Here is a 24,413-nt window from a genome sequence, read left to right as displayed (position 1 = left end):
AGACATCTACAACAAAAAATGTCTCTCGAGGTACTCTAAATTGAGACATTACAACACGGTCATAAAACCAGAGTGCCTTTATGGGGCTGAAACGCTAATTTTAAACAGAGAAAAGGACATTCAAGAAATCCAAAAAAAGAGAAAGAAAAGTAATCAGAAAAATTCTAGGTCCAAAATATACTGAAGAAGGAACATACAGGCTAAGAGCAAATAGTGAAATTCAACAATACACCAGCATATATTCGGATATGAAAAAACGCAGATTAAAATTTTATGGGCATATTAAAAGAATGGATGCTACCAGACTAACTAAACAAGTAGTGGAATTCTACGAAAATCGAAGTAAAGCTAAATCTGAGACAATAAAATGGATTGCTGCTATAAAAGAGGACATGAAAGAGGCAGATATAAAACAAGATGAAATTCAAGACAGAAAATTATTTAGGCAAAAAATTCATGACTGGGTAGTTGGTCAAGCTGAAAAACCAAAGAAAACTGGAACCACATGGTCTGATGAAAGGAAAAGAGCTCATTCCGAGAGAATGAAAACAATTTGGGCAGAGAGAAAGTCTAAAAGAAAATAACTGAATGCCCCGTGATTGTACTTCGCGTGGTCCAGTAGGGCCCAAACGTGAATAATAATAATAATAATAATAATAATAATAATAATAATAATAATAAAAGTCAAAGCATTAACTAGGGATCAGGAGAATCAGTTACTGAAACTTGGAGGGAAAAAGTAAGAGTGTCACCTACCACCAAAGACAGATTATTGAGAGTGCCATGGAAACACCAGGGGCAGCAACTGTACACACAAATGCAGACCATGTCAAGATTATATAGTGGGAAGATGACCTTTGGGTTAACAATATTGAGCAATAAATTAATTGGCTATTGGAAAGGTTGGTATTGACGTGCTGCACTCACATTAGAACTGAATCCACTGTAATATGGTAAGGTGCAAATCTACAGCAGATAATGGTTTGCACATATTATAACTGTCATTTTGTCTTCCACTTTGTTTTCTCACTCAACAGTAGTGTGTATTGTGCACATTTATACTGTTTTTGACAATGATACATGTGTCTGTTACTGAAAATATTTTTGACAGCAGTTCGAGACACAAATTTATCTTCAAGGAATCTATAAATTTTAAAATGGGGTTTCTCTCATTATAAGACAAATGACATTCTTAGCACCAATATTATAGGGAACTTGCAATCCTACAATCCTAAAATTAAAACAGAATGACTAAGGCTAATTTGTAGTTCCTTGTTTGATGTTCAGACCAACATTCTCGGCATGGGATGAGATAGCTGCTGTTCAAAAGTAGCTGGAAATTGCTCTGTCTGCTATCAGACAGTTGGATGCTGTTTCAAAAGGGGTTGGAGAACTACATCTACATCTATACTCTGAACACCACTGTGAGGTGCATGGAAGAGGATACATCCCATTGTACCAGTTATTAGGGTTTCTTCCCATTCCATTCAAGTATGGAGCATGGGAAGAGTGATTGTTTGGATGCCTCTGTATGTGCAGTTATTATTCTAATCTTATCCTCACAAGCCCTGGGTGAGCAATACATTGGAGGTTGTTGTATATCCTTAAAGTAATCATTTAAAGCTGGTTCTTGAAACTTTGTTAACAGACTTTCTCATGATATTTTATTTCTATGATCAAAAATACTCCAGTTCAGCTCCTTCAGTATCTCTGTGCCTCTTTCCCATGGATGAAACAAACCTGTGACCATTCCTGCAGCCCTTTTCTGTATACATTCAATATCCCCTGTCAGTCCTATCTGGTACACACTTGAGCAGTATTCTAAAACTGGTTGCACATGTGGTTTGTAAGCAATCTCCTTTGTAGACTGATTGCACTTCTCAGAACTCTACAAATAAACTGAAGCCTACCACCTGCTTTACCCACAACTGAATCTATATGATCATTCCATTTCATAATATCCCTCAAAGTGTCACACCTATGTCTTTGTATCATTCGTCCGATTCCAGCAGTGATTCACTGATATTATAGTCATAGGATACTATGTTTCTTTTTGTTTTGTTTTGTGGAGTGCACAATTTTAGATTTGTGAACATTTAAAGCAAGTTGCCAATACCTGTACAACTTTGAAATCTTAGATTAGATTAGATTAGATTAGATTTACTTTCATTCCAAATGATCCGTAGTGAGGAGCTCCTCCAGGATGTGGAATATGTCAGAAAAACAACAATACATGACAAATATTTACAACTAAAACAAATAAGCTAATGTACCATTCCACAAGTGGAATGATCGTCATTTTTTAATGAACACTAAGAGTCATTTTACAAATAATAATGCACTGAATTTAAAATAAAAAAGTTTTTTATTTATTTATAAGGTAATAAACATGTAATACAACTACTGTAATACTTATTTACAATGAACACATTACTGCACTGAAATGGTGCAGAAGTTAGATTATACTTTTACACACACACACACACACACACACACAAATTTTCAGTGAACACATTACTGCACTGAAATTGTGCAGAAGTTATGTTGTACTTATATACAAATCAGTTGGTTTTACTAAGAAATTCATCAATGGAGTAGAAGGAGTTGGCCACCAATAAATCCTTTAGGCTTCTCTTAAACTGAATTTCATTGGTTGTTAAGCTTTTTATGGCTGCTGGCAAGTTGTTGAAAATGTGTGTTCCTGAATAATGCACACCTTTTTGTACAAGACTAAGTGACTTTAAATCCTTGTGAAGATTATTCTTATTTCTAGTATTGATTCCATGAATTGAGCTGTTGGTTTGAAAAAGTGATATATTTTTAATGACAAATTTCATTAAGGAATAAATATATTGGGAAGCTGTAGTTAGTATCCCTAGTTCCCTAAACAGGCTTCTGCAGGATGTTCTTGAGTTCACACCACATATAATTCTTACTGCACGTTTTTGTGCCCGGAAAACTTTAGCTTGGCTTGATGAATTACCCCAAAAAATAATCCCATATGACATTATGGAATGAAAGTAAGCATAGTATGACAGCTTTTTCAGTTTTATATCCCCTATGTCTGACAAAATTCGCATTGCAAACAGAGATTTGTTAAGACGCTTCAGCAGTTCTGTGGTGTGCTCCTCCCAGTTGAATTTATTATCAAGCTGTAATCCCAAGAATTTAACACTGTCCACTTCTTCTATCTTCTTGTCATTGTATGTTAGACATATACTCTTGGGACACCCCTTACAAGTTCTGAACTGCATGTAGTGTGTTTTTTCAAAGTTTAGTGACAAAGAATTGGCTAGGAACCAGTGATTAATGTCCACAAATATTTTATTGGCTGATCTTTCTAAGACTACACTTGATTTGCTATTTATTGCAATGTTTGTATCATCGGCAAACAAAACAAACTTGGCATCTGGTAATGTTACTGATGAAAGGTCATTGATATACACAAGGAAAAGTAAGGGCCCCAAAATGGAACCTTGTGGGACCCCACATGTAATTAGTTCCCAGTTGGATGATGCCTGATAGCTTGATACATGTCTCTTTCCTAATAACACCCTTTGTTTCCTGCCAGAGATATAAGATTTGAACCATTTTGCAGCATTTCCTGTTACACTATAATATTCTAGTTTACTTAAAAGGATATTGTGATTTACACAGTCAAATGCCTTTGACAGATCACAAAATATACCAGTTGCCTGCAATTTTTTGTCTAATGAATTAAGCACATTTTCACTGTAAGTGTAGATAGCCTTCTCAATATCAGAACCTTTTAGAAATCCAAACTGTGACTTTGACAGTATGTTATTTGAGATAAGATAGTTATAAAGATGATTGTACATTACTTTTTCGAAAATTTTTGAGAATGCTGGCAACAGTGAAATTGGACGGAAATTTGATGCTATTTCTTTATCTCCCTTCTTAAACAGTGGCTTAACTTCAGCATATTTCAGACATTCAGGAAATATTCCACTGATAAACGACTGGTTACACAGATAGCTTAATATGTTACTTATCAAGATGTGACTGAATATTTATGCAGCTTCTTTCACATAGTACTTCATTATACATACGTGAATCATCTGCAAAATTCCTGATTTTTCTTTTAATATTATCTCCAAGGTCATTAATATACAATGTGAACAGGAAGGGTCCCAACATACTCACAGGGGACACAACTGAAGTTACTTCTACATCTGATGGTGACTCTCCATCCGAGATAACATTCTGTGCCCTCCCTACCAGAAAGTCCTCAACCCAGACACAAATTTCACTCGATACCCCATATGATTTTACTTTTGACAATAAGTGTAGGTGTGGTACTGAGTCAAATGCTTTACAGAAATCATGAAATGCAGCATCTGACAGAATGCCTTGATCCAAAACTTTCAGTATGTCCTGTGAGAAAAGTGTGAGTTGAGTTTCACATGATCGATGTTTTCGAAATCCATGCTGGTTGGCATTGAGGAGGTCATTATGTTTGAGCTCAGAATATGTTCTAGGATTCTACAGCAAATTGACATCAAGGATATTGGACAGTAGTTCTGTGGACCACTTCTGCTACCCTTCTTGTAAACAGGTGTGACCTGTACATTTTTGCAAGGACTTGGCACAGTTTTTTGTTCAAGGGATCTATGACAGATTATAGTTAGAAGATGGGCTACCTCAGTCGCAAATTTAGTATAGAAACTCACAGGGATTAATGATTTCAGCTGTTCCTCAACACCACTGACACTAATACTTATTCATCTTTTCAGTGGTGCAAGGATTAAATTGGGGCAATTCTCCTGGGTTTTCCTTTGTAAAGGAAACAAGCTGAAAGATTTACACATTCACTAAGCTAGGTAAAGAGAAAGTTGTGCCATATCTCAAGGAGACTGTAGTGGTACTGTGGTTCTTGCTGAAAAATGTAGTTGCTCAACCACTGAAGATATGTTGCTAGTAGAACAGTTCATGATGGGAAAGATCCTTATTTTTATAATGACTGTATTAAGAAAGTTCTTGAGAAACATTGAATTCTGTCTAATAATGAACTTTGATTTTGTATGTTCCTTTACAAAGGAAGATTGAGAAAAGCTGCACCATTTTGACTCCCAAACAACTGCCAAGATGTCTGACAGTTAGCTTAATTATTTGCATGTTCCATAGTTCATAACTGTGATTCTTGTTATGATGTGGAATGAGTCAGTTTTACATTATAGTACACTTTTCCCATGAAAGATGTGGTGTCTTCTGTCATCATCCAGTGCCTTGACATGCATGGGTGTTTGCAAGTACAGTGCTGCGAAACTTCCCCACTGAATGCCAGAGACGCTATACACAAGTGACATCTGTTCTGTGATTTACTCTTTGATTGTGGTTTTCTGTTCCACGTTCTACTCCTTGAGGTAAAGCGTGAATCCAAGTGTTAGATATGGAATAATTAACCGCAATGAATTTTTCTCATGCCTTCACAAGAGTTATTAATTGCAGTGTATTATTGTCTGTTCTGCCCGCAGGGCTTCGTTAATAAATTGTTACATCAAGCTGAGTCAAGCCTACCTCCCTTATTCAGCCTACAAGCACATGCAGATGTTAAACCGTCGATCACTGTCATTCAAACCAGTACCGGCAAAAGATATTGAAACATGTTGGCCATTTACATTACTGTTTAAGTTAAATATCCTTGTAATGATTTATGCTTAAGTTTGTTTAGTCTCTTCCCCCCCCCCCCCCCCCCCCCCCCACACACACACAAGACAATCACATACCTCCCACTGCCTCTTCAAAATGTATTACTATTTCAAATCTGATTTGTCCAGTGTCAAATGTGAAATTATTGACCAAATAAAGCTTTATGAACCAATAAAGAATTACAAATACAAACTCTTACATGCACTTCCCAGCACATTTGCCCTATAATGGTATTTGTTGCAAATAATACAGTCCCATTCCACTCAGATTTACACATCCACAATATAAAGACACAAAAATAATTCTGAAGGATACACAGTGTTTCTTGGTCTATGGTGCAAAGATCTTCAGGAAATTCTCATTAGTCATACAAGAAGTAATTGGAAATCTCTATAAATTCCAAATACACTCCTGGAAATGGAAAAAAGAACACATTGACACCGGTGTGTCAGACCCACCATACTTGCTCCGGACACTGCGAGAGGGCTGTACAAGCAATGATCACACGCACGGCACATCGGACACACCAGGAACCGCGGTGTTGGCCGTCGAATGGCGCTAGCTGCGCAGCATTTGTGCACCGCCGCCGTCAGTGTCAGCCAGTTTGCCGTGGCATACGGAGCTCCATCGCAGTCTTTAACACTGGTAGCATGCCGGGACAGCGTGGACGTGAACCGTATGTGCAGTTGACGGACTTTGAGCGAGGGCGTATAGTGGGTATGCGGGAGGCCGGGTGGACGTACCGCCGAATTGCTCAACACGTGAGGCGTGAAGTCTCCACAGTACATCGATGTTTGTCGCCAGTGGTCGGTGGAAGGTGCACGTGCCCGTCGACCTGGGACCGGACCGCAGCGACGCACGGATGCACGCCAAGACCGTAGGATCCTACGCAGTGCCGTAGGGGACCGCACCACCACTTCCCAGCAAATTAGGGACACTGTTGCTCCTGGGGTATCGGCGAGGACCATTCGCAACCGTCTCCATGAAGCTGGGCTACGGTCCCGCACACCGTTAGGCCGTCTTCCGCTCACGCCCCAACATCGTGCAGCCCGCCTCCAGTGGTGTCACGACAGGCGTGAATGGAGGGACGAATGGAGACGTGTCGTCTTCAGCAATGAGAGTCACTTCTGCCTTGGTGCCAATGATGGTCGTATGCGTGTTTGGCGCCGTGCAGGTGAGCGCCACAATCAGGACTGCATACGACCGAGGCACACAGGGCCAACACCCGGCATCATGGTGTGGGGAGCGATCTCCTACACTGGCCGTACACCACTGGTGATCGTCGAGGGGACACTGAATAGTGCACGGTACATCCAAACCGTCATCGAACCCATCGTTCTACCATTCCTAGACCGGCAAGGGAACTTGCTGTTCCAACAGGACAATGCACGTCCGCATGTATCCCGTGCCACCCAACGTGCTCTAGAAGGTGTAAGTCAACTACCCTGGCCAGCAAGATCTCCGGATCTCTCCCCCATTGAGCATGTTTGGGACTGGATGAAGCGTCGTCTCACGCGGTCTGCACGTCCAGCACGAACGCTGGTCCAACTGAGGCGCCAGGTGGAAATGGCATGGCAAGCCGTTCCACAGACTACATCCAGCATCTCTACGATCGTCTCCATGGGAGAATAGCAGCCTGCATTGCTGCGAAAGGTGGATATACACTGTACTAGTGCCGACATTGTGCATGCTCTGTTGCCTGTGTCTATGTGCCTGTGGTTCTGTCAGTGTGATCATGTAATGTTTCTGACCCCAGGAATGTGTCAATAAAGTTTCCCCTTCCTGGGACAATGAATTCACGGTGTTCTTATTTCAATTTCCAGGAGTGTGTATATATATATATATATATATATATATATATATATATATATATATACTCAAAAAACTATCCAATCTCCTGGTTTCCCACCTCCGGAAAGGCAACTCACTCACCCTTCACAACCTTTCCAGCAAACCTCAACCACCTCTCATTGCACACAAACCCAGTCTCTCCCATCTACTCAATCTCCCACTTCCAGCTCCACTCCCTCCAAAACCTCAAAATTCCAATCAACACAATCTGGTACCACAACACCCTAATTCAGTAGTTAACCTTTCCTCCAAACCTTTCTCCCAATCCGAAACCTCTGTCCTATCCAAAGGCCTCACCTTCAGCCCCACTCCCAGATTCAACCAAACAGCCCTCGTCAAAGATTTACTGTCCTACACTCGTACTCTCTGCTGGAAGTATCACTTTGCCACAAAGAAAAATGATCCTAATCCTATCCCTAATGATCCAACTCCCCAAGACACTATCCAAATTGAACCCTGCCTGGAACAGTTCCGTCCTCCGTCACAGCGGGACCCACCTCCTCTTCCTCAAAATCACCCTCTCCAAACCTTCCAGGAATTTCTGACCTCCAGCCTTGCCTCTCAATCCTTCTTAAAAAACCTTAATCCTACTCCCAACATCACCACTGCTGAAGCCCAGGCTATCCGTGATCTGAAGGCTTACCAATCCATCGTCATTCTTCCGGCGGACAAGGGTTCCACGACTGTGGTACTTGATCGTCGGGAGTATGTGGCTGAGGGACTGCGTCAGCTTTCAGACAACACCACATACAAAGTTTGCCAAGGTAATCCCATTCCTGATGTCCAGGCGGAGCTTCAAGGAATCCTCAGAACCTTAGGCCCCCTACAAAACCTTTCACCTGACTCCATCAACCTCCTGACCCCACCGACACCCCGCACCCCTACCTTCTACCTTCTTCCTAAAATTCACAAAGCCAATCATCCCGGCCGCCTCATTGTAGCTGGTTACCAAGCCCCCACAGAACTTATTTCTGCCTACGTAGATCAACACCTTCAACCCATTACATGCAGTCTCCCATCCTTCATCAAAGACACCAACCACTTTCTCGAACGCCTGGAATCCTTACCCAATCCGTTACCCCCAGAAACCATCCTTGTAACCATTGATGCCACTTCCTTATACACAAATATCCCGCATGTCCAGGGCCTCGCTGCGATGGAGCACTTCCTTTCGCGCCGATCACCTGCCACCCTACCTAAAACCTCTTTCCTCATTACCTTAGCCAGCTTCATCCTGACCCACAACTTCTTCACTTTTGAAAACCAGACATACCAACAATTAAAGGGAACAGCCATGGGTACCAGGATGGCCCCTTCGTACGCCAACCTATTCATGGGTCGCTTAGAGGAAGCCTTCTTGGTTACCCAGGCCTGCCAACCCAAAGTTTGGTACAGATTTATTGATGACATCTTCATGATCTGGACTCACAGTGAAGAAGAACTCCAGAATTTCCTCTCCAACCTCAACTCCTTTGGTTATTACGTATTATTGAGTATATATCGGCGGGATAAAATTGTATACTGGATTACGGTAAAAAAGGAGAAGGTGAATAGAAAGTAAAACTGCTGGCAAAAACAGAAGGAGGAAATAAGATGACAGAAAAGACTACAAAATGTAACAGTGACAATAACTATAACAAACGTATTTGTTGGGTTCAAATTAATGATATGAATATAATAGAGGGAAACATTCCACGTGGGAAAAATATATTTAAAAAGAAAGATGATGAGACTTACCAAACAAAAGCACTGGCAGGTCGATAGACACACAAACATACACACAAAATTCTAGCTTTCGCAACCAACGGTTGCCTCGTCAGGAAAGAGGGAAGGAGAAGGAAAGACAAAAGGATATGGGTTTTGGAGGGAGGAGGGAGGAGGATATTAGTGTTTAACGTCCCGTCGACAACGAGGTCATTAGAGACGGAGCGCAAGCTCAGGTGAGGGAAGGATGGGGAAGGAAATCGGCCGTGCCCTTTCAAAGGAACCATCCCGGCATTTGCCTGAAGCGATTTAGGGAAATCACGGAAAACCTAAATCAGGATGGCCGGAGACGGGATTGAACCGTCGTCCTCCCGAATGCGAGTCCAGTGTGCTAACCACTGCGCCACCTCGCTCGGTCGATATGGGTTTTAAGGGAGAGGGTAAGGAGTCATTCCAATCCCGGGAGCGGAAAGACTTACCTTAGGGGGAAAAAAAGGACAGGTATACACTCGCACACACACACATATCCATCCACACATACACAGACACAAGCAGACATTTGTAAAGGCAAAGAGTTTGGGCAGAGATGTCAGTCAGGATGGAAGTACAGAGGCAAAGATGATGTTGAAAGACAGGTGAGGTATGAGCGGCGGCAGATTGAAATTAGAAATTAGCGGAGATTGAGGCCTGGCGGATAGCGAGAAGAGCGGATATGCTGAAGGGCAAGTTCCCATCTCCGGAGTTCTGACAGGTTGGGGACGGTGTAACACTGTGCCAAGATGTGCTGGCTGTGCACCAAGGCACGTTTAGCCACAGGGTGATCCTCATTACCAACAAACACTGTCTGCCTGTGTCCATTCATGCGAATGGACAGTTTGTTGCTGGTCATTCCCACATAGAACGCTTCACAGTGTAGGCAGGTCAGTTGGTAAATCACGTGGGTGCTTTCACACGTGGCTCTGCCTTTGATCGTGTACACCTTCTGGGTTACAGGCCTGGAATAGGTGGTGGTGGGAGGGTGCATGTGCATCACACACAAACAAACACAAACACAAACATACACACAGGTGTCTGTGTATGTGCGGATGGATATGTGTGTGTGCGAGTGTATACCTGTCCTTTTTCCCCCTAAGGTAAGTCTTTCCGCTCCTGGGATTGGAATGACTCCTTACCCTCTCCCTTAAAACCCACATTCTTTCGTCTTTCCCTCTCCTTCCCTCTTTCCTGACGAAGCAACCATTGGTTGCGAAAGCTTGAATTTTGTGTGTATGTTTGTGTTTGTTTATGTGTCTATCGACCTGCCAGCACTTTCGTTTGGTAAGTCACATCATCTTACTGGCCACTACACAAATTACATAATTATCCTAGTTCAAGTATTGAACAAATCTTATAACTGCATTAGTTGCAATGTTCATTGTCACCTGATCTTCATTCTCACATACACAATGATTAAAATGACATGTACAGTGCATGATGAATAAATAAGTGAAACATGTTTAAACAGATGAGTTCTGGTAGTGGATGATTGAAGTGGACAGCCACACACAAAATGTAGCTGGTAATTCTTTTTAATGTAGAGCCTTACTATTTTCAGAAAATAATCTAATCTTTGTGTTCTTGGTGAACAGTATATGGTGGTGATGTTCAAAGACCTTCATTAACATAAACAGCATATGACATGGCATGGCTAAATATTTTACTGTGTCCTCCAGAAGGTATGAGATACAGTCTACATAGATGGGCACCAAGCTGCATTTGACTCAGCCACAACATAGTTCGGATTAGACTGTAGAGAGGATGCTCACAAAAAAGACAATGTCACGCATCCACCTTGTGTAACACACGTAGTTCCCAAGCAGACATCCATCTGCCAAATATGAATATAATACAGTTCCACTCAGCAAGTAGTACATCAAGACAATCATCAGGCAATCATCAAAACAGAACTTGGACAGTGTCTTACATTAGTGAGTGTCTCAGGACTCATCTACAGTTGCAACCAAGAAGAGCCAAATCAGACATTATGTATGCGTTTTTAGTCTTCTTTCACTGTATTTAGGACTGTACCTACATCTGAAGACATATCAGTGAAAGTGAACACTGAAATATACTGCAACCACACAATCTTCATACTCCAGTCAAATATTGTAAAACTTTTACCAATAAATCATTGTAAATTGTTGCTAATTAGCTGTTTCTTAACCCTATTTGGCTCCGTAACAAATGTGTATAGTTGCTCTATGCAAACAAGTCACCTTCTAACAGGTTACATCAGTAGTTGGGGGTTCTCTGCTTGCCACATTTATTTGTTTGACGCCAAGCAGATTTGGTGAATATGATGCCATTCAAAGGAATCTTTTAGCTACAATTATTGTGGATTTTGTCTATAGTTATTGCCAACTAGCATTAACACTGTTAACGATACAGCATTGCCAAACAATATAAGGAATTTAACTTGTCAGTATTTTATTAAATCAGAATTAAAATATGTATTCTGTATAAGGCAGCTAATACCCCTTGAAATTTTTCAGTGTGACCTACTCCCTACTACCACAGAAAAGTTAATTGCTTCATACAATGAAACTGCTTTTATATCTTCTTCTGAGTCTTTTTTAATATTTTAACATTTATGGCAAGTTGAAGTGCTCACTGAGCTGAAGATTGGTTTGAACATCAAAGTGCTTTACTAAGAATGGGCCTGTCAGAGATGGTATACACATGCCTTTCTCTAGCTTTCTAACTAACTTCTTCAGTCACTTATGAGGGGACCTACAACTTTCGGTCTCCAAATTATGGCATAACTTGACATTTTCCCCATTAATACATCGTTTCCAGAAAAGAAATAGCAATAAGTAACAGAAAAAAATCCCAACACTGACTGACGATAGAGACCCAGGGGTTTGGTTTTGTAGTCTGACTGGCATGTGGCCATTTAGGCACACTATTCCTTATTTGTGAGAAACAAAATAGCTGTGACCGTTTTTCAGGACTTAATCCACAGCACCAGTAAGTATTTTCTCATGCAACATTTTTTGCAGCCAGAGTTTTATTTATTACTGACTATTTGGATGGTTATTCACCACACAGTTGGTGGGTGACAGTAAATCATCATATTGCAATAGATTATTATGTAATTCTGAAGCAATAATAATATTTTACCTTCAGTTCATTGTCATAAAACAGGCCATTTGGGACTTTCAGAATTAGTTCATGAGAACGAAAATTTTTCACCAATTTGGTAATAACAGCAGTATTGTACTCGCCAGTATTACTCCTCTTATACTGGTCATTTCCTGTCACCAGGCGTTCCAGGAAAGAAGTACCTAAAAAATGATGTTACAGTAAATTTACATAAACAAATACACACATATGAAGAGAAAGAGAGATATGAGAGTTCTAGTGCCACTATCTATAGTATTGCAGGAGAAAAAGAATGTATTTGAAATGATTGAACCACAATTTGTTTACAACTCTATGCCCAAACACCACAATCTATTAGGGTTAAAATTTTACAATAAAACAGAAATCTGTAAAATATTCAATTTGGAACTTGGGCCAATGAAAATAATTGCTCTTTACTCTTCTGGTGGAAAAGTAAAGTTATGCAGTTTCACAGTTTGAACAAGAGAATTATATATTTTATATTTTTGTGCACTGAAAATGATAATAGGTATTTGAGAAACTGTAGCTCAGAAAAGTATATTAAAATAAGGTAAACTTTTGAACTTTTCCCAAAAATGTTCTTATTGTAAAACCTGAGATGTCTCTTATGCATTATGCCAAATGATTTGAAAATTGTATGTATCAAGAATAAATCACATTTCATAAACAAAACAAGCAACTTGGCACCAACTTTGCACAGGCAGCATTAATAATCTGCAGCCAAATGACTTGTCTGACATAATGGTTATTTTGTTTATGGGCCAGTGCATAGAGTTACAATTAAAATTTAGAAAACAAGGTTAGATCCCCAAATATCCTCTCTTTCATATAAATTTAACAATTTAAGTTGTGAATGCCAGGAAAGTTCTCAGGAGACACAAATGTTATCGGTTCCACATTCATTTGGGGTTTGGAGTGACATTTCATGGCAATAATGGGAGTTGCAAGCTACTGCACCAGCCAATTATACAACATCAGTTCGATGCAAGCCACACCCACTTGCTAGTGATGAAGTTCTGGGAGGCAAATTTACATGTGTGTGTATGCATATTAATTTTGAAGTAACTGCATTTGCAATATATTTTCATGCAGGTAGCAAGAATTGGGTGTCCTCAGATGTAGCTAGGTGAATAATGAACACCAGTTTTAACTCAACAAAGATTTTTTGGGAACTGAAGTCACACACATACACAAGAGCATAGAGTGAACTGCCTCCAGCCAGAAGATTACACAGTCTATATACACATACACAACCTTCCAGAACACTGCTTCTTGACACATCTAAAACCTATTAGAATTAAATATAAAAATTAAAATTAACACACAAGACGGGTCTTGAACTCATGACCCACTTAATAAAAGTCCAATACCATATCCACTGTACCACACTAATACTAAAACCGTTATCTTCTTCTGTGAGATTGCTCCCTCCTTGAGGCAACAGTGTCTAGATGTTACCTCTTGCTAGTCCGGGATCGAGTTGACAGTCCTGCATAGTTCAACTCCCGATGACTGGTGCTCACCTTGGGGGTGGACTTGTTAGGCAGTTTCTCAAAGAGACCAACCTTCCGAACTGGAGTGAAGATCCAGACAAGGACACCAAGGTGGTAGGCAATATGGCTGGCATCATAACTTCGGCAATTGTTTTCTTGAGCCTGCTGTATGCAGAGTCGAGCTAACTGCTGAGATTCCTCAGCTCTGGTACATGCCTGGCTGGTGTAACTGTCATCCACGTCATCAGGATGGAGCAGAAACACAGTATCCATCATCATAGTTGCCTCATCCCCATGCACCAGGAAAATTGGCATAAATCCTGTAGTCCCTTGTTTGGCAGTGTTGTAGGCAAACGTCATGAAAGGTTACACCTCATCACAGTTGCTCTGCTTGACGATGACATACATTGATAGCATGTCAGCCAATGTCTTATTAAGGCATTCAATAAGCATGTTAATTTTCAGATGATAGGCAGTCATCATGTGATGTGTGATGTTACCCTGAGGGTTTGACTGAAAAATTTTCCCTCGATCTGTAATTATCGATCTTGGAACACCATGTTTTAATACAATGTGTTCCATGATGAATTTGGCTACCTCGGATGCTTCGCCTATTTTCACAACTTTTGTAATTGCATAGCGTGTTAGATATTCAGTGCAAACACTAATCCATTTACTGCCACTAGCAGATGTTGTAAATTGTCTGAGGAGGTCAATCACAACACACGGGAAAGGTATTTCTGCTGGTGAAATTGGTATGAGTCAGCCAGGTGGTTTCTGAAGATCTGCCTTTCTTCTCTAGCACTCTTGACAGTGCAAAACATTGTGACAAACATTCCGAAATAATTCTGGCCAGAAAATTCTCTTGTGGGTTCTGTCATCTGTCTTAATAAATTCTAAATGATCAGTGTAGGTGTGTCATGGAATTTCTGTAGAATATTTAAGTGAGTATGTTTAGGAATTACTGGTAGCCACCTCTTTCCAAAGGTGTCAAAGTTTTTCTTGCAAAGTAATCCGTTAATTACCTTAAATTCTCCTTCATCCTTCAACTGATTTGCGGCATTTATAACTTGTAATAGTTTGGCATCCTTCTTCAGTTCATGACAAAGATCATGGAGTGCAGAGAGGCAAACATAATCTACATAATTTTCCTGATGATCCTCCATGTGGTTTCTCCACTAGTTGTTCTGACGGGCCCTTAAGGTCTGTCAGCCAACAAAGCGAATGATAGTCTGTAACAACTGTGAATGGTCTTTCATAGAGATACTGTTGAAATTTACAAATGGCCCAGATAACAGGAACACATTCTCATTCAGTCAGTCGGTCGCTCAGCTTTTGTAAATTTCCTGGAAGCATAAGCTATTACCTTCTCTTTTTCACCTGAAGTTTGTACCAGAACAACACCAACCCCATACCCACTGGCATCTGTACACAGCCCTATAGGTGCTCTCTCATCATACAGATCAAGTATAGGGTCAGTCGTCAGAGCTTTTGCAGTGTATTGAAAGAATCTTGTTGAGGTTTACTCCAGACAAATTTAGCAGGAGCTTTTGACAACTTTTTGGGTGGCCTGGCTTCCATACAGAAGTCTTTAATAAAACGCTGGTAATACAAACACAGTAATGAAGCTTCTCACATCACTATTATTTTTAGGAATATGAAATTCTGCTATAGATTACACCTTCTCTCCGTCTGGCCGCACACCTTCATTTGACATAAGATGTACAAGTATGTTGATTGCTCCAAAGGGACGCTTTCTTGGATTAGTTTTAGGCCACCATGTCTGAGACACTTAATATTAGCTCTCAGGCTTTCTATGTGTTCATCAAATGTTTTGTAGGATACTAAAGTATCATCTAAGTAGCACAGACACATTGTCCACTTGGGATGAGGCACAACATTATCCATCATCCATTCAAAAGCTGTTGATGCATTACACAAACCAAACAGCATTACTTTAAATTCATATATGCCCTCAGGGATGATAAATGCAGTTTTCTCGCAATCAGCCTCTTCTTCTCCTATTTGCCAGTGCCATGAGTACAGATCCATGGTTGAAAAAAAACTTCACTCCCTTCAGATAATCCAGCATATTGTTGATTTGTGGAGGAGGGTAAACATCCTTTTTAGTTATCTTATTTGTTTCCTGTAATTGAAGCAAAACTGCCAACCTTGTTTCTGATGAGAACCACCGGTGATGACAATGGGCTCTGCGATGGCTGAATGACATCTTTCATCATTTTCTCTACCTCTTCATCAATTTTTTGACATTCCATTGCTGACACACGGTATTCTCTCTGGCTGATTGGCTTATGATTACCATGCATCTTGGAAGGATCTGCAGCTCTTTGTGGCAGTTAACTACTGACAATGCCCCAAATTCATTTTTAAATGAGACAACAGAAGGTGGAATGACTACATCTTTCTCCAGAGGTATGGTTCAATTACATTCCACTATGATATCCATGGGTTGATGCGTGACATGACGCACGACAGTTCCTTTGCATCTCTCGGAGCAATAATAATCAACTTCATCCTGCACACAGTCTTCACAGACTTGGATTTCAGAAAGTCCTATTCATGATGCTGTCATAACTGCACTCTTCTAAAGTGATGAACTCAAAGGACTGCGTATGGTCATTTATACATGCACAAATAACACATCTTTCAGTAGGTTTTACATACTTCCTATTAGCACCTCCAGCAGAGTGTATTTGTTGTCAACAAAATGGTCTTCTGCAACTGGCAGTGGTAATTCTCCAGAATGACTGAATACAATGTTCCAGAGTCCACAAGAGCTGAAGGTGGTCAGCCATCCATGAGTATATCAAAGTAGTTTCCCATCATTTTTGTAATGATCGACAGTGGAGGATTTTTCTCTTCGGCGGCGTCACCTCCTAGGAAGGTCACATCCTTTAATTTCCAGACTGCTGAAGCTAGATGATTGGCTGCAGCTACTAATCGGTGATAGAGGCCTTGATCAGCATGTTGGGGAGGGTTCTCTTCAGCAGCTAGCTTGCAGTGACAGTGTATTGTAAATACATCCTCTTGTCCTTCTTCATCATCCTGGGGCTGGTGTCAGTTTAGTCCTACTTGCATTCTGTTGGCACTGCCATCTTTCCCAGCAGTAGTGCACCACATGTCCCAATCACCTGCAGTGGAACAGTACTGGCATGTTGTCCTGGATTCTCGAGATGTCAGTCTTCCTTGGGGTATAAAAAGGACCCTCATGCTGCAGAAGCATATGTGCATCCTGTCCTCCACTGTTTCACTGTTTTCAATGGAGTTGGAAGATGAGAGATTGCAAATAGCATCTCTTGCACTTCCTGCCATATGATCTTCACAGAGTCTCAGTTTTAGGTTCCACGGGTACTCCCAGTGCCTTTTGAATGCCCTCTTTCACTATCCGACGAGTGTCGTCTATCAAATCTATTTCTACCATCATCACAGCCATTGATATGATGTTCAGAAGTCATTCAATCCTCTTATGACCAATCTGTTTTTGATGCATCGTCTCAAAATACTGGCACCATTTTATGAAACTGTCTGCTGTGGGCGCTTTCTTTAGTAGAGTAGTGGTGCATGTTCTCAGCAGCCTCCTTCATAAGATGTGCAACTTTCTCTTCCTCCTTCAACCAAGGGTTGACAATTTTGCACATCTCCAAGATGCCTTGAATGTATGATTTTGTAGTTTCTTCCGAATCCTGTGCTCTGCATTTAAGTTTTTCTTCTGCTTGGTGCTTCTGTCATTGCGTGTCTTTGAAATACTTCTGTAGTTCCACTTGTAATACTTCCCAGCTCGTCTGCTTTTCATTGTTGTCCCCATACCACTGTTTAGTGTTCTCCTCCAAGTAAAAAGTGCATTAGTCGAGCATACTGTTTCGTCCCATACATTCATATTCCATTAACAACTTGTTTGAGTCTTGGCCATCACCTCCAGAGAACACCACTGGATGTCATATGTTGTTGGTTATCTTATCTTCTTCAGCTGCTGAGAGCTTCCACTCAGTATAGTATGGCATGAATTTGGGCTTCTCACCATGCAAATGACAGCTCTGTCATGGCCTGATGGGAGCCATTGTGGCGTAAAAGATGCGTGTGATCACAAGCACTAATACCCAGTACCTCCACCAGAATTATGTCACATAGCTAGCAAGAATCACGTGTCCTTAGATGTAACTAGGTGAATAACAAGCATTAGTTTTAAGTCAATGAAGATTTATTGAGAACTGAAGCCATGCAAGTACACAAGATCATAGAGTGAACTGCCTCCACCTGGAAGATTACACGGTATATAGATGTGTACAGAACCTTCCAGAACATTGCTTCTTGATACATCTAGAAGGTACTAGAACTAGATTTAGAAATTAAAATTTATACACAGGATAGGTCTCAAACTCATGACTGTGTACATTTATTGCATGATATCTAAATACAACTGTTTACATATGAGGCGTCTAGTATCAGACTCTGCTAAGTAACTGAAGGCATATTTTTGAATATGAATGAAAAACAAAATAATGATGGGCATAAATTTTTTCTTTCATTGTTACATCCTTAAAGGTTAAATCTTTAAGTTCCATTGTTTTGTGAAATCTGAGTAATAATGAACTCATTCTTTTGTTAATTTTAGTTTTATTTTGGCTGCTTTTGTTGCACTTTTATATAATTTCACAGTTTTTTATGAAACTGTACTATTTTTAAATTCCAAAATCTTGTGAAAAAACAATTACTTGAAAATGAAGTGGCATTGTAATTACTTTTCTTTATAATAATAAAAAGAAGCATTTCAATATTACATATGAAGAAGAAATCAGAAAACAGAGGAGAATACAAAATAGGATTACTCCTGCTAATAGTATGCACTTCAATTAGATCTAGACCACACTAAAAAGAAAATGATCAGCAAATAATCAAGTATGTTAACAGAATCACTATTGTGACAGTCAATGTTCACATGTACTGAGTAATGCTGTTGTTTCCGGGCTTCAATTTGCTACCATTTAGATTACAATATCAACCATTTCATATGAACTGTTGATGAAGACTTTAGAGACTGTCTCATTACCAGTGCAAGCTGTTTCAGTAGCTAATACTATCATTTTATAAAACAGTAATGACTGAACATCTTCCCATTTTGAGACAAAGTGTTTCTGAAAGAGATTTTTTTTTATGTATTCTGTTTTAGAGACAGGAAGAGTCACCATTGCGCAAAGTGGCATTTGTGCCAACAATTTTTGTCTTTCACACAGACTTTGGCACTTCCCAATAGCAGGAATTATTTTACATACTGATATAGTCACATTTTTGTGTACTTTAACAACACAAGATTCCAGACAAAATAACTATGATGTGTTGCTCATTCCTTGAAACGGCTGTTTATGAAGTCACTGCCCGCAAGGCTTGGCCCATTATGCTGCCTGACCATGAATTCAGTGCTATGTAGCATGAGGTCTTATTTGACTTTGAAGCATATTCTTGTTTCACCTGATAGTGCTGTACTTCTAATTCAAATTAATAACTTGAACTTATTTTTGTAGACTTTTTGTCTTGACTGGTTTTGATACTGATGTCTCAGTCTTTGACATCTCTTAGTCTGAGATACACCTTATGACATCAACCCAGGGTTGTAAGCTCTGTGGCACATGTGCAGTGGTGTAACGGTATCTGCTAAGGAACTCCAAAAGCCACATGTCACCCAAGGACTACCTCAAAAAGATGACAATACACTACAAACAAATTTTTATATCAACATACAATGCTATAATAAAAAATTGTGACCAGCTATCCCCTTGAAACATCCCCCTTTACCCCACCAATAATAAACTACATGTTTAGTCATTTTTTTAATACAATGAGGATAAGAAAATTTCACATCTAAAGTTTCAAAGGAGAATTCCTGAATTTAACTACATAAAAATTTTTTACCCTCACATATGCCATCCCACATAAATAAGTAACCTTGTTACTATTTCTTAAGTAATTTAATATGAACCTTAAATATTGTATTTTCATTCATTTTTAATAATTAATTATCTATCCATTTAGAAATTTTGTACCCTTTGGCTTTGCTCCTTCAAAGCTACAAATTCATATTATTTTAGGTAAATATAAACACATTTTTTCTGTGCCATCATTATCATTTTTTATATTTTCCTTCTCCAAGTCACATAATAACACAGGCTTCAACAAGAGAGTTCTGTTAATTAAATCATTTAGGTTAATGTATCAATACTCCTAAACGTTGGAATCATGTATTGCATTTATTTGTTGCACGCGCACGTACGTGTGTGTGTGTGTGTGTGTGTGTGTGTGTGTGTGTGTGTGTGTGTGTGCGTGCGTGTGCGCATGCATGAGAGAGAGAGGAGAGAGAGAGAGAGAGAGAGAGAGAGAGAGTATATAGTCATTTATTATTATCATATTGAAGGATCAAATAGTATATTGGCACAATTCATTATACACTGTGGAAAAAAATTGGAACACCAAGAAGGAGTTGTACAACATAAATGAAAGTTGGTACATGTGTTTCTACATCTGAAAGATGATGTATATTCAAATTTAATGTCAGTTGCACACGAGTGGCATTACTAGAACCAGTATGAGGACACAAATCAGGTTTGCTTTAAATACAAGTTGTAACAGTCATGAGCATTAGTTTCCTTTGAGATTGGATGAGGTGAGTTGATGTTACTCAAAAATGCCTTTAAGGTGACAAAGACGCCACTATCAACACCTCACTGAGTTTGAATGAGGTTGTGTACTAGGGCTACAAGAAACTGGATGTTCCTTTTGCTATACTGCAGAAATACTTGGCAGTAATGTAGCCCATGCACATGATTGCTGGCAGTGGTGGTCATGAGAATGTACTGTGAGAAGAAGACTGGGCTCTGGACTGCCACGTGGCACTACTGAGATGGAAGACCATCATGTTTGATGTATAGCTCTGGTGCATCATATCCTGCATGTGCAGAAGCAACCACAGTCACACAATGAACTGTCACAAATTGGTCATTTCACAAACTGCTCAGAGCCAGACGCCCTGTAGTGTGCATTTCACTAATCCCAAACCACTGCTACTTGTAACTTCAGTGGTGTCAAGCAATGGCTCATTGGAGGGCAGGGTGAAAATCTGTCATGTTTTCTGATGAAAGATGGCTCTGCCTTGGTGCCAGTGATAGCTGTGTGTTGATTAGGAGTCCAGTTGAGGGCCTGTAACCAAACTATCTATGTGTTAGGCACACAGGACCTAAACCTGGGTTATGGTCTAGGGTGTGTTTTTGTATGACAGCAGGAGCATTCTTGTGGTTATCCCATGCACTATGACTGCAAATTTGTACATCAATAAGGTGATTCAACCTGCTGGGCTGCCATTCATGAACAGAATTCCCGGGAATGTCTTCCAGCAGGATAACACTCACTTACATACCACTGTTATAATCTAATATACTCTACAGTATCGACATGCTGTCTTGGCCTGGTTGATCACCAGACATGTTAATGTACCAGCATTTCACATTTGTGATGGCTTATCTTATGCTTACATTAACCTACGATCTTGCAGTGTTAACCACTTAAGAATGTCAACCAGACAAATGTATTCCAGAAATTTCTTTAATAACCAATTATCATTTTTTGGTGTTGTAACTTCTTTTCTGTGTGTATGTGTGTATCTATAGACACACAAGCACAAGGTTATCATAAACAACTGAAGTGATTTCATAAATTCACTGTAGCTACATTAATTGACGTACTGTCACAAACCTCAACAATCAAAAAGCTTTTTTTTAATCATAGCCGCACCTCAGATTTCTGCCACAAGAGCAAAGCAGTGACAGTTAGGCAATGTGGCAACAGGTGCTCACAAAGCATATGTTATACTCAAGCTGCATTCACATCAGTCTGCTGTAACAGTGTAGTGACACTGCAGAACAAAGTTCAATGATGATCCACCAACTGCCAATTGCAAGTGACACAGGTATGTGTCATTTAAACCATCAGAATGCCTCTGCAAGGAGAAATCAACAGGTCGGCTAGCCCTTTTTCTTCTGCAAAAATAGGACATGAGTATCTGGTCATGTTGGACAATTGGCTCATGCCACAACTGGTGATAACAGAGTGGATTTCAGCTACCAACAGGATGGAGCTCCAGCCCACTTCCATCAAGATGTTCATGAATACTTCAACAAGAAATTGAGTAACCATTGGATTGTTCATAGTAAGGATGATGATCACCACTACATGTCATGGCTTGATGCTCTTCCGACCTGATGCATGTTATTTTGTTTTGTGTGGAGTTATGTGAAAGCTCCAGTGTTTAGACTCTCCTCTTCCAACAAACCTACCAGAACTGAGAACTCACAGCAACAGGGCTTTTGAACAAACTGATAGGGGCATGCTGTGCTGAGTGTGGGAAGAACTTGATTGTCAACTTCATACCTGCAGAATAAGTAGGAGGCACATGGTGTGCATAAGTAGGGGGCACACGGTGTGCAAAGTCATGTGACAATAAGAGGTTGGTTTGATAAGTCTGGGGGAAAAAAAAAGTTTTTTGGAAAAAAAACTTCCCCTTACTTCTTGACATATGTCAAACTGCAAAATACTCATTGACTGCAGATATCACTTCCTCAGTTGATGAAAATTCCTTCACAACAAGCCAAAGTTTCAAGTTAGGGAACAGGAAGAAGTCAATTGGGGCTATGTCTGATGAATAGGATGGCGTGGAATCAATTAAAAGCCCACTTCACACAGTTTCCATTGTGTTCACTGATAGGTGGGATGGTGCATTATCCCGGCACTTTCTTGCCTGTTGACCTTGGTCTTCTTTTTGCCAATGCAAGTTTCAAATGATCCAACAATAAAGCATAATAGGGTCCAGTTGTATTGTAGCTCTTCTTTTTGCCAAATGATCTGTAAGGACTGTTCCTTGAAAAAAAAAAAAAAAAAAAAAAAAAAAAAAAAAAAAAAAAAAAAAAAAAAAAAAAAAAAACACCTGTGCACATTCATCATCCTTTGCCCATTTTGACTCTGGAGAGTATTGATGGATCCAAGTTTCATTAACAGTCAGAAATCTGTGCAAAAATTTTGCGGATGGTGATTAAACATTACCAGATAATGTGTTGAAATGTTGAGCCAGATGAACTTTTGGTTGACTGAGCAATCATGGCACCCAGCGCACAGCTCCTTCAGAGCCAATTTCCATGTAGGATATGATACACTTGTTCAGCTGATATGCCTACAGTCTCAGCAATATTAGCAGTTTTGCATTAACGTGTCACATTCATCATCCTTTGCCCATTTTGACTCTGGAGAGTATTGATGGATCCAAGTTTCATTAACAGTCAGAAATCTGTGCAAAAATTTTGCGGATGGTGATTAAACATTACCAGATAATGTGTTGAAATGTTGAGCCAGATGAACTTTTGGTTGACTGAGCAATCATGGCACCCAGCGCACAGCTCCTTCAGAGCCAATTTCCATGTAGGATATGATACACTTGTTCAGCTGATATGCCTACAGTCTCAGCAATATTAGCAGTTTTGCATTAACGTGTCACGGGTACTGTCAATGGTTTCCTTTGTGCTGATCTCAACTGAATGGCCGGAGTGCACTTTGCCTTCAGTGCTTGGCTAACTACACTTAAATTGATTAATCCAAAAGTAAATAGTTTTCAATGATGGCACGGTGTCCACGTGAACTTCATCAAACAGTGTTTCGATCTGTGCAGTTGTCGTATCCTTCCAATAAAAATGTTTAATAACAGCACTTAAGCTGGTTTTCCTCCTTTTCAATCACAGTTGACACACTCACCAACTGAGATAGGTGTCAGTAATGAACTGTAAGCTGTGCATTGTTGAAATTCTTTATACTTCCCTTGGAATAATCAAGCTTACCACCAATGAAGGTGCAACAAAAATGTTCCATTCTTTCATGGAATTTTACCAGACCTGTCAAACCACCTTTGTATGTCAAATAATATAGCTACATCAAATCTGTGAAGTTGCTTCATCTACTTATAATAACCTTTTGTGTGTGTGTGTGTGTGTCCCCTGAACTATTCATTACATAATAGATCCATAAAGAAATGTTTTTTTGAGCAAGTTCGTTGAATGTTACTACCACTCGGAGCATCCTAGGAAAACAGGTTTAAAAGCATACATGAAACAAGGGTTCATGCTGTGGAACTACTGAGTATGGAAAGAGGGAGGATAGAATAATGCCCCTGTTGGAGATGAAAGAAAGGAAAGGTAAGGTTAGAAATGTTAGAACTGAAGAGAGAAACAAGACAGACCCCAAAGACAGATACTCATCTCACCCCCATCCCAGGATCCCTCCCTGGGAAGTAGTTCACTGGTGGCGCAGAAGACGATCTTCATCAATCCTACTGAGTGGACACCGCCAGCTACATACATAGCCACAAGCCCCAGAAATTGGTCTGAAAATTAGTTGTAACACTCTACTATGGAGAGCTTATGGAGTGCGAGTAATAATGAAATTATATTAAAAACAAAGATTCCATGACTTACCAAACGGGAA

At 40.0% G+C, this 24,413-nt stretch overlaps 1 protein-coding gene across 1 annotated transcript in view; it reads right to left on the bottom strand.

Moving 5' to 3' along the window:
• LOC126094446 (putative helicase MOV-10) overlaps positions 1-24,413 on the bottom strand; it is a 474,995-nt gene that overhangs the window by 82,895 nt on the left and 367,687 nt on the right. The window contains exon 15 of the mRNA XM_049908818.1: positions 12,385-12,548. Within this exon, the coding sequence (XP_049764775.1) occupies positions 12,385-12,548 (164 nt within the window). The remainder of the gene's footprint in view (positions 1-12,384; positions 12,549-24,413) is intronic.

The sequence above is a fragment of the Schistocerca cancellata genome, chromosome 8 (assembly GCF_023864275.1).
Source record: "Schistocerca cancellata isolate TAMUIC-IGC-003103 chromosome 8, iqSchCanc2.1, whole genome shotgun sequence".
Classification (NCBI taxonomy): Eukaryota; Metazoa; Arthropoda; class Insecta; order Orthoptera; family Acrididae; genus Schistocerca; species Schistocerca cancellata.
The sequence above is the reverse complement of the archived record's forward strand: the minus strand, read 5'-3'. Positions and strand labels throughout refer to the sequence as shown.